The sequence below is a fragment of the Nicrophorus vespilloides genome, unplaced genomic scaffold, assembly GCF_001412225.1.
Source record: "Nicrophorus vespilloides isolate i.1.1-1 unplaced genomic scaffold, Nicve_v1.0, whole genome shotgun sequence".
Classification (NCBI taxonomy): domain Eukaryota; kingdom Metazoa; phylum Arthropoda; class Insecta; order Coleoptera; family Silphidae; genus Nicrophorus; species Nicrophorus vespilloides.
Genome location: NW_017096186.1, coordinates 86,913 through 101,205, shown reverse-complemented (window position 1 = coordinate 101,205; position 14,293 = coordinate 86,913). Strand labels below are relative to the sequence as shown.

Below are 14,293 nucleotides of genomic sequence, written 5' to 3'. Positions count from 1 at the left end.
TTGTATGAATCGTGAAATGAACGAAAAGGAAGTTCGTTGTGTGCAGCGTTCGCTGTGCGAGGCGTTCGTTATGCGAGGCACCACTGTATTTTGGAAGCTTTCCATGGATAAACCGTAAATGTTGACTGGATTAGTGCTTCGAATTGAAACGAATCACCCCCCTAGCAGCCAGAAATTGGCGACGCGCACATAAAGAGCAGATATAAATCGCAAATGTGTGTGCATTGAAATAATTCGAGGTCGGCGCTTAATGAGGTGATTAGCAATTTAGTTTTGCCTCCCCTTCAGGACCGAATGAAATTTGTGGGAAAATGCATTGTGCGCGCGTGGGGTAAGGGTAGAGAGGCTGAGGTTGTTCAGTATGGGATTTTTAAATGGGGTCCCCATGTGCCATCGCCATATAGCCATCATGTTTCCGCAAATTAAGGGATTGCGATGATAAATGTGTAGTGCAGAAACACACCCATACAAACCCCTGTGTGTACGCTGTGTACCAATTCGCAGTCCAGGAATCTATCACTTGCAGACTGCCTCAATTGCATCTGTCCACATCTGTCCACCACGTTCCACAAAATCAATTAAAATTCGACGATCTTTTATTTTCCATAAAAAAATGCATTTATCGCACGTTGATTGTTCTGAAAAATTGATTAAAATGAAAAGAAATAGTATTCAGACTCGTAGCTGCAGCTGAATATTCGTGACAATTCGCGATTGAAGATACTTTATATAATAGGGATAAATTATTTATACAAGAAAAAAATACAGAAAGCTGATTATTATTAACCTATTGCTGATACAAACAAGCGGCGAAAATATCCGCCCAACTTTTTTGTCAGGTTGTTCTGGCCGCAAAGGGTTAAATTAGTATTGCTTTTTGAAACATGTTACATAATAGTTTATATATAAAGAAAGAAACTTTCTTCTAAGTAAAACGAATACCTTGTAATTATGTTAGAAGCAGGGCTATTTTATTGTTAAGTTGCAGTGATGAGAAATTACCTCTTCCCTGATCAGGTATTTATTTTCACGAATCATATCTGGTTAGAAGTAGAAAAAAAGTAATGAATTTGTATATAATTTCATTGTAGATATTATATAACTTTCAATGTAAAGTGTGTGAGTAATATATAGGGTGATAAACTTAGAAACCATTAAAAGATACAAAATAAAACGCGAATTGTGGTGGATAGAGAAAAAGGAAAGAGGGTTTCCCCCCGTCTTTATAACCCTTTTAAATCTAATAAAAGTGTACGGTTTTATACAACCGCAAGCCTACAAACGTCAGGGTGCGAGTATCTCGGATAAGAATCCCGAGACAAATTTACGTGCCGAGACCCACTACGTTCCTAACTTGGAACTTGGATGAAGGAAAAAAGGAGAAACATTCTTGGAATACTTTTGCGCTGAAAAAAAAAAACTGAATTTGGAGTACAACGTGAAAAAGAACGTGCGCGAGGGCACACGAAACTGAAGATAAATCAACAATACAGAGAGTATAGCTGCAAAGATAACCGCCGCAGCGGCTGCCGGCTTAAACAACTGCCCCCGGGTGGCGATTTATTGCCGACGGCCTGATTTTATTCCAGTTAAATCATGAACAATTTATGTCGTGTAATTATCGCCACTGCCGCACACACACACTACATGTTCTCTAAATCTGCACACGAGAAACGTAGCTACCCTTAGATTTTGAATAAAGACGGGGGGCGGCATTTCCGTATTTGTCTATGTCTTGCTTCGCGAGCTTCACGTGCGATTAAATCAGAAACCATAAATATTGGAGCTTTTCAATTCCAAACAATTTTCTAGTAAAATTGAATCCTCCATCGAAATGCTTCTGCCTTGCAACATACATGTTTGTACGTATATATTACTGAAGCTATTTTATATTTTTCATTCTATGTACTACTTTCATCCCAACGTCTTTTCTTTAGAATTTATAAAATATACATTTTTATATATATTTATGTATTATACTATAATTTTAAATTCATATTAATAAAAATAACATTATGTAGATAATTTCCAGTTGTTTTGTCGTGAATTCAGTAAATATTTATTTATTGATGTTTCACTGTAAAATAAGTTATGATAATTCCAAAATTAATTACAAATAGTAAAAAAATTATTTTGGTATTTTTAGAAATAAAGTACTAAAAACTTGTATTTCCATTCAAAAAACTGTAGTTGACCAAACACATAGTAAACATTAGTATTTTCATTAAGAAAACTGTGATTTACCAAAGAAATAATAAAAACTTGTATTTGAATTGGGAAAACTGTTATTTACAAATCAGTGACTAAAAACTTGTATTTTCATTATGAAAAATGTAATTTACGAAACAAATAACATTTGTATTTTCATTAAGAAAATTGTGATTTACTAAAGATATAGTAATAACTTGTATTTTTATTATGAAAACTGTAATTTTCCAAACAAATAGTAGTAAACATTTATATTTCCATTAAGAAAACTGTTATTTGCCAAACAAAGAGTAAAAACTTGTATTTTCATTAATAAAATTGTGATTTAACAAACAAATGGTAGAAACTGTTATTTATTAATCAATGAGTATAATTTTGTATTTGCAGTGAGGAAATTGTGATTTACCAAACACATAGTAAAAACTTGTATTTTCATTATGAAAAATGTAATTTACGAAACAAATAACATTTGTATTTTCATTGATAATATTGTGATTTACTAAAGATATAGTAATAACTTGTATTTTTATTTTAAAAACTGTAATTTTCCATACAAATAGTAGTAAAAATTTATATTTCTATTAAGAAAACTCTTATTTACCAAACAAATAGTAAAACTTGTATTTTCATTAAGAAAACTGTGATTTAACAAACAAATGGTAAAAACTGTTATTTATTAATCAATGAGTATAATTTTGTATTTGCAGTGAGGAAATTGTGATTTACCAAACACATAGTAAAAACTTGTATTTTCATTATGAAAAATGTAATTTACGAAACAAATAACATTTGTATTTTCATTAAGAAAATTGTGATTTACTAAAATTATATTAATAACTTGTATTTTTATTAGGAAAACTGGGATTTACCAAACAAATAGTAAAAACTTGTATTTTCATTAAGAAGGTTGTGATTTAACAAACAAATGGTAAAAACTTGTATTTACATTTGAAAAAACTGTTATTTACCAATCAATGAGTAAAATTTTATATTTACGGTGAGAAATTTGTAATTTACTAAATAAATAGTAAATATTCGATTCATATAAATATTATAAAATAAGATTTTATTTCCTTTTACTAAAATTTCAAAGAGTTTCGAAATAATTTGTATATTTTTTTGTTTTATAATATTTATTAAATTACAAAACAAATACAGAAATGTATCTCCATTACACAAAATTAAAAGTTTTAGTAAACTTACAATACTTTAAGCATTAGATAAACGATTTGAACAGGTTGTATTATCTATTATAAAATTATTGCGGTTATAAAACGTCGCTTTTGGCTTGTTTTGTTATTGGAATAAAGCCAAAACTCAACAAAACTCTTTCCTAATATAATTATTAGTGCTATTTACTTTATGGTATAGATAACTGTTGTAGTATGACTGTAATAACATCTTTCTGCTGTTATTAATTATAATTACTGTAATGCTACAGCTGCTTCACTTCAAGCCTTCTTAAACATTGATTTTTTTTTCATTCCACCCGGCTCAGTTTTCCCCGTATTTTAATGACACAAATCCGAACTCGCGTATTTGGTTTTAATTAGAGGCTTTCCCTCTTCCCCCTCCCACCAACTCACTCACTCGCATTCATTAGATTCCTTTTGATCTGATTCCCTCCTCATCTCGCTCCTTATCCCCAGACCCATCACGGCTCCCCATCATACATAACAAATGGTTTGTTTTAAGAAGTTTGATTATCCGTGTCGCTCTCTGTATTCTGTCGACGACAACCGAAACTGATTGTGAGAAGATAGCTGAAATACAAGCATCTAGATATATAAAGAAAGAGAGAGAGAAAAAAGGGAGAGTTTGTGGAAAGTTCGGTGATTGGTGGATTATTGATGGGTTTCGATGGGGTGGCTATCCTATTTTTATTCCAGTTTTGCTCCTGTCACCAAACAAACTCGGCATTCGGCCAGGGTATTCAATTACATCATCGCCGGGCCTAATTTATGGTAATTCGATTCAGGCCTGTCGTCATGTGACTGTCAGGACTGGTGGAGCTGAAGTAATTAGTAACAATGTGTGTGTATGTATGTGAGGGAGTCTGCACGACTAAAATCGATCTTCTCGCCGAATCCCCAAGGCTCTTTCCTTCGTCTGCAGCAAATGCGACACACGAGTTTCTTCATCCATCTCATTCATAAGCACCCCTGTCGTTTCAGGGTGCAACAATACGAGGGAGAGAAAAGAAGTAGAAGTAAAAGGAAAGTGCGGGGTGGCGCGATAATGCACCGTAATTGTGCGAGAGCTGCGGCAAGTCGAAAAGGGAATTCGTTGACAAATATGCTGCCATTCAATATCGGTTGATTTGCTTTTTGTAGATACAGGAATTATTACCACAAAGCAAAAAAAATATCAATGTGCAATCAAATGTCGACACTTGTTATACTGAACTGAATACAATCAAATTCAGCAATTCTATTTCCTTCCACAAGAAATCAAATAAAATATGAAAATTAAAATGAAACAAGACAATTGAAAAAGTTAGAAAACATTAAAAGTTAGAAAAAAAAATGTAAAAATCAAGAAAATGTAGGAAATAACGAAAATTTAGAATAAATAAGGAAAACTTAGAATAAATAATAAAAATTTAGCAATAATTAAGAAATGATAGGCAAGGATATAAATAATTAGTGAAAGTTATTAAAAGGTAGAACAAGTTGTAAAAATTATTAAAATTAGTATAAAAAAAAAGCTAGAATAAATAAGGAAAATTAGAAAAACATTGAAAAAGTAATGAAAAGGTAGGAAATAAAGAAAAATTAGGATAAAAACAAATCTATAAAATATTACTAATTTTAAGTGATAATAATTAAGATCACAGTGTAATGGCATATTTTTAAATTCATTTAAATATAGAAATATGCTTGTAATTACAGTATTTAATTAATGATAGAATTAAATATTCAAGTTATGTAATATTATTTATACACAACTCTAGTATTTGGTTTTTGTTTGAGTTTTTGAAGATTTGTATGCTTTCGAACAAAAAGAGCGTAATAAAAACGTTTCTTCAATTTTGACAGATAATTACAGTTAAATGACAAACGATACAACAATATCACTAGATACATTTTATAGAGTGAATATTTAGCTTCAAATTGGTTACTCAATTAATGTGAAGACACTACTTTTTCGAAGCTTAAAAAACGTTTCTTCAAGTTTGACAGTGAGTTATTGCTAAATCACAAACGATACAACAGTCTCAGTTTAATTTGGTTGATAAATAATGAGTTTGTCGCTTATACTTTTCAAGATATAAGCTATAAAGTAAAGATATTACTTATTCACTATTAAAATTTACTAATCCACTAATTGAATACAATATTTATATTGATCTTTGAATTAACATTCATAATTACATTTTATTATTGGAATCCAATTTATTTAATATTATATAAAATTTTAAATTGAAGATTTGTATGCTTTCGAACAAAAAAACGTAATAAAAACGTTTCTTCAAGTTTGATAGATAATTACGGTTAAATCGCAAACGATATAATAATACCACTAGATGCATTTTAAAGAGTGAATATTTAGCTTTAATTTGGTTACTCAATACTGATTGAGTAACTTTTGATTGAATACTTTTCGTGATATAAACATTAATGTAAAGACACTACTTTTTCGAAGCTTTAAAAACGTTTCTTCAAGTTTGACAGAATTCTAATAGATACGTTTTAAGAAGAAAATAAATTGATTTAATTTGGTTGTTAAATAATTAAATTGTCGAATATACTTTTCGAGAAATAAGAGGTATAAACATTAATGTGAAGACACTACTTTTTCGAAGCTTAAAACAACGTTTCTTCAAGTTTGACAGTGAATTATTGCTAAATCACAAACGATACAACAGTCTCAGTTTAATTTGGTTGATAAATAAAGAATTTGTCGCTTATACTTTTCTAGATATAAGCTATAAAGTAAAGATAAAGAAAATTTACTAATCCATTAATTGAATATTTATATTGATCATTGAATTAACATTCATAATTACATTTTATTATTCGAATCCAATTTATTTAATCTTATATAAATTTTCCAAATGAAATAAATATTTTATTATATAAATCGTCTGCTTTGCAAACAATGGTAAAATGCAGCTGAATAATTAAATTTAGACTTATGAAAAATTAAATTATTCCCTTGAATTAATTTACATGACAGTTGTATAGTAAATATACTGTTTGCAATTGAAGTTTTACGCAGCGGCCATCTATAAACACGTGCGCAAACTAATTCCCAATTTGATTAAGATAAATAATGGCGCATCCTAGATTTTAATTAAAGTTCTGGTAAATAATCTCTGATTAATCATGGAACCAGTAGTGGCGCAACAACAGGGCTGCACAAACGTGTGTGAGTGTATGCGCATGTACGTATACAAATTAAAGGACATATGTGTGGATGTGTTGGTCGAGTTGAACAGGACGAATATTGCGAATGTCTAATGTCCAGCCGCTGCATGGCTAATTTCCTTTCCAGCTAGTGGACATTTACGTCGCGTTTCAGCTAGGAAACACGGAAATGTATGTGGATAAAGCGTGTGTCATGAATCAATCAAAACAGATGTGTTTCTGACAGCGATACCCGACCAATGGACACAATGGAACCGACCAGAGTTACGGCCGTCTTCAACAATGAACTGCGTCCACACACACGTCCGCCCACCGCAGCACCGAATTTGTGCTCATTGTCCGCAGGATGCAGGAACCCAGTTTCTTTTCTTCACTACAATAATTAGTCCTTGCTAATCTGAAGAAACACACGCAAACTAAGTACATTAATTATACTCCCCTTATTACTCAACTCAACTTGTATAGCGCTCCAAATTTGAGATAATCTCATTAAATCTACACTTTATTAATACGCTCGTTATCTAATTTATACCCACCGAAGCTTGTATTTAGTACACTTTCATCTCTTTACTGCATATTAAAAACAAAGATTTTTCTTATGCCGAGACATTAAAGTGACTTACGAGGTATGACATTAAAGTTTTTCCCATATAGAAAACGCTTTATATAAAGTCGTTGATAAAGAGAGAAAAAGTAAACGATTTTTTGATGGAACATAGTAAAAAGTTACTAAATCGTTAAAACAAATCTATTTATAATTGAATGTTGGTTGAAATTTTAATATTTTAAATATTATTTGTATATAAGTATGTATTATATTTCTTTCAAATACTTTTAATTTTATAAATTAAATATTAATATAATAAATATGCAATGATTAGTAAAAATATATTGTATTTCTTTTCATATAAATATTTTCTATAAAAACATAAGATCTCAAGACTATATGGAATTCTAGAAATTTAGTAAATTCTTGTCTTAAAAGTTCAGTTTTAAATATTAATAAATAACTTCAAATTATGTTATCAATTATGGTTTTCTAAACTAATCAAATCTTAATATTTATGAATGTTTTGCATTTGAAAGAATCCATAATAATAATAAGAAAGCCTTGTTTATTATAAATAATTTGGACAGAAATTTATTCATATTTTGAATTTGAATCAAACATTTTAGTATAACATTAACAAATATTTTTCGATTATTGTTTAGCTTCAATATTGATGTAAATATTTAGAGCAATTTTAAGCATATTACTAAAAATGAATGTATATATTTAAAAAATGGTGATTACATCATTACATTACATTTATTTTACAAGTTAAATCAATTTGAATTTATATTTGTATTATTTTGAATCAAGTAGTATTATGAGGATTATCTTACTAAGTATTCATGATTGAAGAGGGTATTTGCATTTCAGAGTTGCATTAGAGGTAGCCAGATGTGCGTTGCTTAGTCATAACATAAATAGGGGTAAATATACCAACATATTCATCATGCAAAACATTGAAGAAAAAAGTATGATATGATAATAAAACTGAAAATAAAAGTGTAGGTATTAGATTGCATTAAGCTTCAATTAAAAAAATAATACATCTTATATTTACTTTGCAACACACTCTTTCATTTAAAGCAGAAAACAATGCCAGATGTAGTGTTGGATTTGAAAAAATATTGATGAAAATTATTGAAAAACATGCTTTAATTGGACTATTTTATTGAAACTAAGTAATTCTCTATATTTACATAAAAAAAATATATTTTTTACAGAATTTACTATCCAAAAAATATTGTAAGTAAAATATATATGTCATACATACTTTTCGTGATATTAACATTAATGTGAAGACACTACTTTTTTGAAGCTTAAAAGAACGTTTCTTGAAATGGGCACGAAAATTAGTGCTTATATGAAAACGTTAATCGTATGACTCTATTTCGTCACCTAACTAGAAGAATCCTTAATTTTCTAGTAATTTTCATGTTTGTAAATTATTTATGTAACAAGAAACACATAGCATAAACTTTCTCTATTCCCTCTAATAAATAGGTAAAGCTTTTCTTGCTCTGCTTTTTGTTCGGTCCTTGTAAACATTTCCATTGAAATATTCATAAATTTCTTAGTAATTCCGAAGAGGTATACACAAGAAGAAAAAAAAGAGGAGAAGAATAAGGAAAAAAAAAAGATCATAACGCTGGAATCTAGCAAAACTTTGCCAGCGCATACATAAATATCCTAAAATCCAAGACAATGTAGAACTTATGTAAGTTTAATAAAACATCTTTGTTGATGCCTTTCGTACGCTGGAAAACGTTCTCAATAATTAATAAGCACCGTCTGAAACTTTCACTTTACGTATTAATTATTAATCAGCAAAATGAGGCGAAGGAGGCTTCTTTTCGTTCAACAATTCCTTTTGTAAACGCTTCCAACAAAACAACAACAATTTTATAATAATAATAATAATAAAGTAGAAATTCCGTCGCTGTTCGATCAGCAATAAATGAATTATTCGCATTTGCCCAGCCCGAAATTCAATCAAATTTCTAATGGAGTCTCTGTTACATAATTAAGTGATGGCTGCAGCAGCATCCTACACGTTTCTCCCTGCGGGATCCATCGAACTGAACTTCAATTGATAATTCGCACCGGATTATTGTCCGGCCTTGTTTCCGAATTATTCAACGTCGCGTTTGATTTATTCACGACACAAATTCGCGAATAGCATTTGTATTCTGCAATTAACGATTTATGTCATCCGCACTAAACCCACACAGCATCATCCATTCATACCATTATAAATGCATTTTCCTACCTGAAGCATATTTTGTTTATCGTTTCTACTTCGATTTAAAATTTATTGATACACACATTTTTATATCCTATTACAATTTTACAATCCAATAAACTAATTCAATTTAATTACAATTATTTTAATTGTAATCAATTTTTATGATTGCAAAAAAATTGCTTTGTTTTCAATTGAATCAAATTTTTATTAACAATTTAGACGATTATGAAATATTTATTTGCAATTGAAGTATTTCCAGTCTTTTTTTTATAAGTTTCTGTTACAAATCAATTTTATATAGATTATAAAAAATACAAATACAAGTTTTAATTACAATTATTTTAATTGCAATCAATTTTTATGATTGCAAAAAAGTTGCTTTAAATACTTTGTTTTCAATTGAATCAAATTCTTATTAACAATTTAGACGATTATGAAATATTTATTTGTAATTGTATTATTTCCAGTCTTTTTTTATAAGTTTCTGTTACAAAATATTAAAAATAAACTATTTTTTTACTCGCGCGGCGTCTGTGTTTGTACACACTACAGTGACATAAAATGTTTAATAATTAATGTTCTCTAAGTGTAATATATTTAAATTATATAAGTTAATAATGATTTCGGTTCTTACCTACCTGAGTTTGGTGCAAAAACTTTTTAAAGGCAGATAGGAAGATTGGTTAGTTCGGAATAGGCTTTCTTTTAATTTTATTGTCAAACGATACGATCTTCGCGGTATTTGAAAGAAGCTTGATTAATTTCGAGCGTGAAATATCTGCAGTCGGTGGGAAGTTTCTTCCCCGATGCTATTCCGGTCTTTATCGCGCGACTTTCTTGGAGAGTTGTGGATTTATTGCGGGGGCGGCCGGATGTCGGAAATATGGCTGTTTTAAAATTGTCTGCCCCTAAATACACTTATTTCCCGCTACATACATCAGCGATTGCCGCCACCGCCGCCGCCTTCTGTTCCACGTCTGATATTTAAAAAGTTAACCAAACCCCCTATCCTTCTTCATACCCAAACCAAAAGACTTACCCAAGAGAGGGATGAAAGCGGCTGCGACGGGACGCGCGTTTATGTGTTGATGCTAAGTTTAATGATCGTCTGCGGATGATTTATTGATACAACCAGCCACTGGATGGTGTTGGCATCCACCATAAAATCGACAAACAATAAGCCGAGGGTGCTAAATCACCGCCATTCAATCTCGCATCACACCGCACTATATGACCCCCCCTAATTTGCACACAAACCGAACACATCCGAAGCCCTACAAAGCGCGCGCGTTTAATATATATATTTTTTCAATTACATCACCAAAGGGAACAAAAAAAAATCAGATTAATCCTTCGCACGTCTAGACTGATCCTTCTTTCATTCTTCATCCATGCACGTAAATATTATAACCACCGTAAATATTCCTCGCACCTCTAAATTATTATTTTTTACGAGCGACCTTTTAATCTAAGTTTATGAATCTTTTTCAAAACTTGGGATTAGTCTTAACTCGATGGACAATCCTCGCCGCTAATCCCGAATGATTTGGGTACATCGCAAATTCCAATAACCACAGCCTGATTTTCGCCGCAAATCAATCAATCTACTTGATTTGTAATATCTAAATTTTATTTCTTCTTAAAAAATACAGAGAATCAAGCGCTTCTCGGCTTCAACTTAACGCAAATTCCATTTTCTGAGGTCAACGTGACCTTGGAAATTAGTACTGGTTTGTATCCAGGTACAGGAAGCAACTCGAAGTGCTTGAGCACTTTGGCTATGGCGGACTTCAACTCAAGCATAGCGAATTTTTGACCTAAATTAAAAATAGCAATATTTATTTACATTGTAAATTACATAATCGAATTATTTACCTATGCAATTCCTGTGACCGGCGCTGAAAGGAATGTAAGCTAACGGATGGCGTTTAGACTGTTTCTCGGCTGTAAATCTCAAAGGATCAAACTTCTCGGGATCCGGGAATTCAACGGGATCTCTGTGCAAAGTGTACTGGTTTATGTTTATCATTAAATCCTTTGGTAACTTAGTTCCATCTGAAGTATATTAAATATAAATTAAGTTTCAAATAATCAACAATTTTGTACTGACTGTATAGAAATTCTTTTCCCACTACTCGTCCATGAAACACGACTGAAGGATACAGCCTTAGAGATTCCTTAATTACCATCTCTAAATATTTTAAATTTTGAAGATCGGTGATCGTAACTGCGCGATCTGTTGGTAACACGTGGCAAATTTCCTCGTACGCTAGTTTCTGCACCTCCGGGTTCTTTGAGAGATTGTAACAGGTGAAGCTTATTGCCGCTGAAGTAGTATCATGTCCCTGAAAATATATTCAAATCCAGTAATATGATCTTAAAAATACTATTTTCAAAAGGTAAAATGGAAATCATGCCAAATTTAATCCAGTTAAATTTCAAACTAAATATCTTCTAAGTTCAAAAAAGTTCTCACATATTTGCTAATTTCTTGAGAAACATAACTTTCAAGTATATATATATATTTAAATGCTCTAAAACTAGTATAGTTTTTGTAATCTTTAACGAGATAACAATTTTCTAAAAACTAAATTTTAATTCTAACAAAAAAATAACATTTTGCTTAATTTTCAGTAATTTGACAAACATTTGTATGTTATTTATAGCTAAATCTATAGGGTATAAGATAAGTCATATTGTATATTAGCAATTGAAGTGAGCAATTGAATGTGTGAAACGACTCAATCAGCGAAATGTTCATTACGCTCGTTATTTTGGGAAATGCATAAGAAAATTTCTGTTTCTTCTCCTTTTCTTTCAAATTAATATTAATTGTGATCCGCAAGTGTTGTTAAACATCTATCCAAATCAATGTTATATCGATTATCAAACAAATACGAAATCAGAAACTTTAAATAAAGTCAACTTTTGTCATCTATTATAGAATTTCTCTTTGTTTTTATTGTCTTATCTCTTTCTTTTAAGGAGAAGCGTTGGATGTATATTGGTAACATATGTTCTTCTTTCATAATTCATTGTTTGAGCTCCAAACATACATCAGATCTATTACTCACCTCGAATAAGAAAGTATCAACTTCTTCGCGAATCTCCTCGTTGGTCAACAGCTTACCATTAATAGTACTCTTCAACAGGATATCCATGAAGGTCATCTTCCTACGTTTACCAAACTCGTCGTATTTATTTTCATCATCGGAATGATGAGACTCTAAAAATTTTCTTCGTTTCTCAATGATGCCGAGGCTGAAGCTGGTAATGATTTCCAGAGCCTTCATCTCGGTTTTGTAGAGATTTGTAAACTTGTAGATCCATTTGTTCCTATAAAACGGATTTAGAAAACGCACAATTGCAATATCCTGCATCGTTTTTATCGCTTTCATGTATTTGTTATTGGGATTGCACTGGACGTTCACTGCTGTTCCCATCGCAGTATCTGGAAATAATCACTATAACTAAGCTATTCCTCATGTAACCAACTGCTTACCGCATATAACGTCCAACGTATAGAGACTGACTATTGTGTGCACATTCACGCAATCCTCGCTGGAGGCTTTCAACAGATTGTCCACCAAGAACTTTCCTCGTGATTCGAATACCTCGATGAAATCTTCCAAGATTTTGTAATGGAAAGCCGGTGTTAGGATCTTCCTGCGCGATCGCCATTTATCACCTACATATTATTTATTTCATAAATACATATCAAACTATGGAAATTATCTACAATACCTGAACTGATGAGAAGACCATCACCCAACCAACGATTAAACATCATGATGTAATCGTCTGATTTATTTATCAAGTTTGAAGAATTCATGACTATCTCCAGAAATTTTACATCTGTTGTCAGCAAGCTCAGTCGTAAGCCGGTGAACATTTTTACAGTCTTTCCATATTTCGCAGGAAATTCGTTGAAAATATCAATATTTTCTAAAATAAATCAATCGTTTATATGAAAATATTAACACAATATTTCTAGTTTAATAGCTTCTTAAATTAAGCAAAGAATGGGTGATCAACCCCTATTATATAATAGCAACTTTATTTGCAAGTACATAGAATTATTGAATGAAAGATATTCATATTATAAAATTAAGTTTAAGTAATTATAGAAATCAAAATATAATGAGATACATTTCTTTTTACATTTATGATGTTTGTTGCAGGTTTTAGTAAACTTAAATTAAAATTATAGAAAATTTCCAAATATTTTTCTTTATTTGCTATTAAAATATCTGTTATCTACTTTACATATTTAATAATTCGTTGGGTTTTAAATTTATTTATCTATTCATATAAAAAAATTACCACTTATAAATATCAAAAAATTTAATTAATCTTATCATATTAATAAATAACGACAAAAATGCACTGAATAAAGTAAAACTATCAAACAATAATTAAAAATGTATTGAAAAGAAAGAAGTTGTTTGTGTTTTAAACATTGATTATCTATAGAAATGTATTAATTCTAATAAGTTTGCTTTATATTAGTTATAATTATTTCTATATATTTTTTATTAAAATATAGTAATTTAAATTCTTTGTTACTACAAAAGTTCCAATAAATTTGTTTAAAATTAGTTTTTATTTATTTATAATATAAATTATATTGTTCCATCTTACTCAGATTTCTCATCATAAACAGATAGTTCCCAATAATTGGTAATGCTGGAGGTCCATTGATATTTTGGAATTGCTTCAAATACTTGTATCGTTTGATACCCAAGAAGAGTGTAACTAATACGACGATAACGTAAAGCAGCAACATCTTTAAAAGTACTGTCACAAGTCGTGGACACGATGCACTACTTAAACTTATTGTCGTTATCTCCATATGAGCACTCAACCATAAATTAAAATTATTCAATAATCAAGGCAAAATGCACGTGGATATTTTTTTTT

At 30.5% G+C, this 14,293-nt stretch overlaps 1 protein-coding gene across 1 annotated transcript; it reads right to left on the bottom strand.

The window, feature by feature from the left end:
- Positions 1 to 10,981: 10,981 nt before the first annotated feature.
- On the bottom strand, positions 10,982 to 14,208 carry LOC108569951 (cytochrome P450 4d2-like). The gene is made up of 7 exons (XM_017931738.1): positions 14,015 to 14,208; positions 13,118 to 13,318; positions 12,876 to 13,061; positions 12,448 to 12,824; positions 11,484 to 11,718; positions 11,249 to 11,428; positions 10,982 to 11,190 (listed from the first exon to the last, which is right to left on the bottom strand). Exons 1-7 carry the CDS (start codon positions 14,157 to 14,159, stop codon positions 11,030 to 11,032), a joined length of 1,485 nt encoding a protein of 494 aa, XP_017787227.1. The 5' UTR covers positions 14,160 to 14,208; the 3' UTR covers positions 10,982 to 11,029.
- Positions 14,209 to 14,293: the final 85 nt, after the last annotated feature.

Excerpts from the sequence above, each read along its gene's own strand:
- LOC108569951 (XM_017931738.1), bottom strand. The coding sequence starts at position 14,159 with ATGTTGCTGCTTTACGTTATCGTCGTATTAGTTACACTCTTCTTGGGT. Across the intron at positions 11,719-12,447 it reads TTGATACTTTCTTATTCGAG|GGACATGATACTACTTCAGC; the intron begins GTGAGTAATAGA and ends ATATATTTTCAG. Across the intron at positions 11,429-11,483 it reads GGGAAAAGAATTTCTATACA|ATGGAACTAAGTTACCAAAG; the intron begins GTCAGTACAAAA and ends AATATACTTCAG.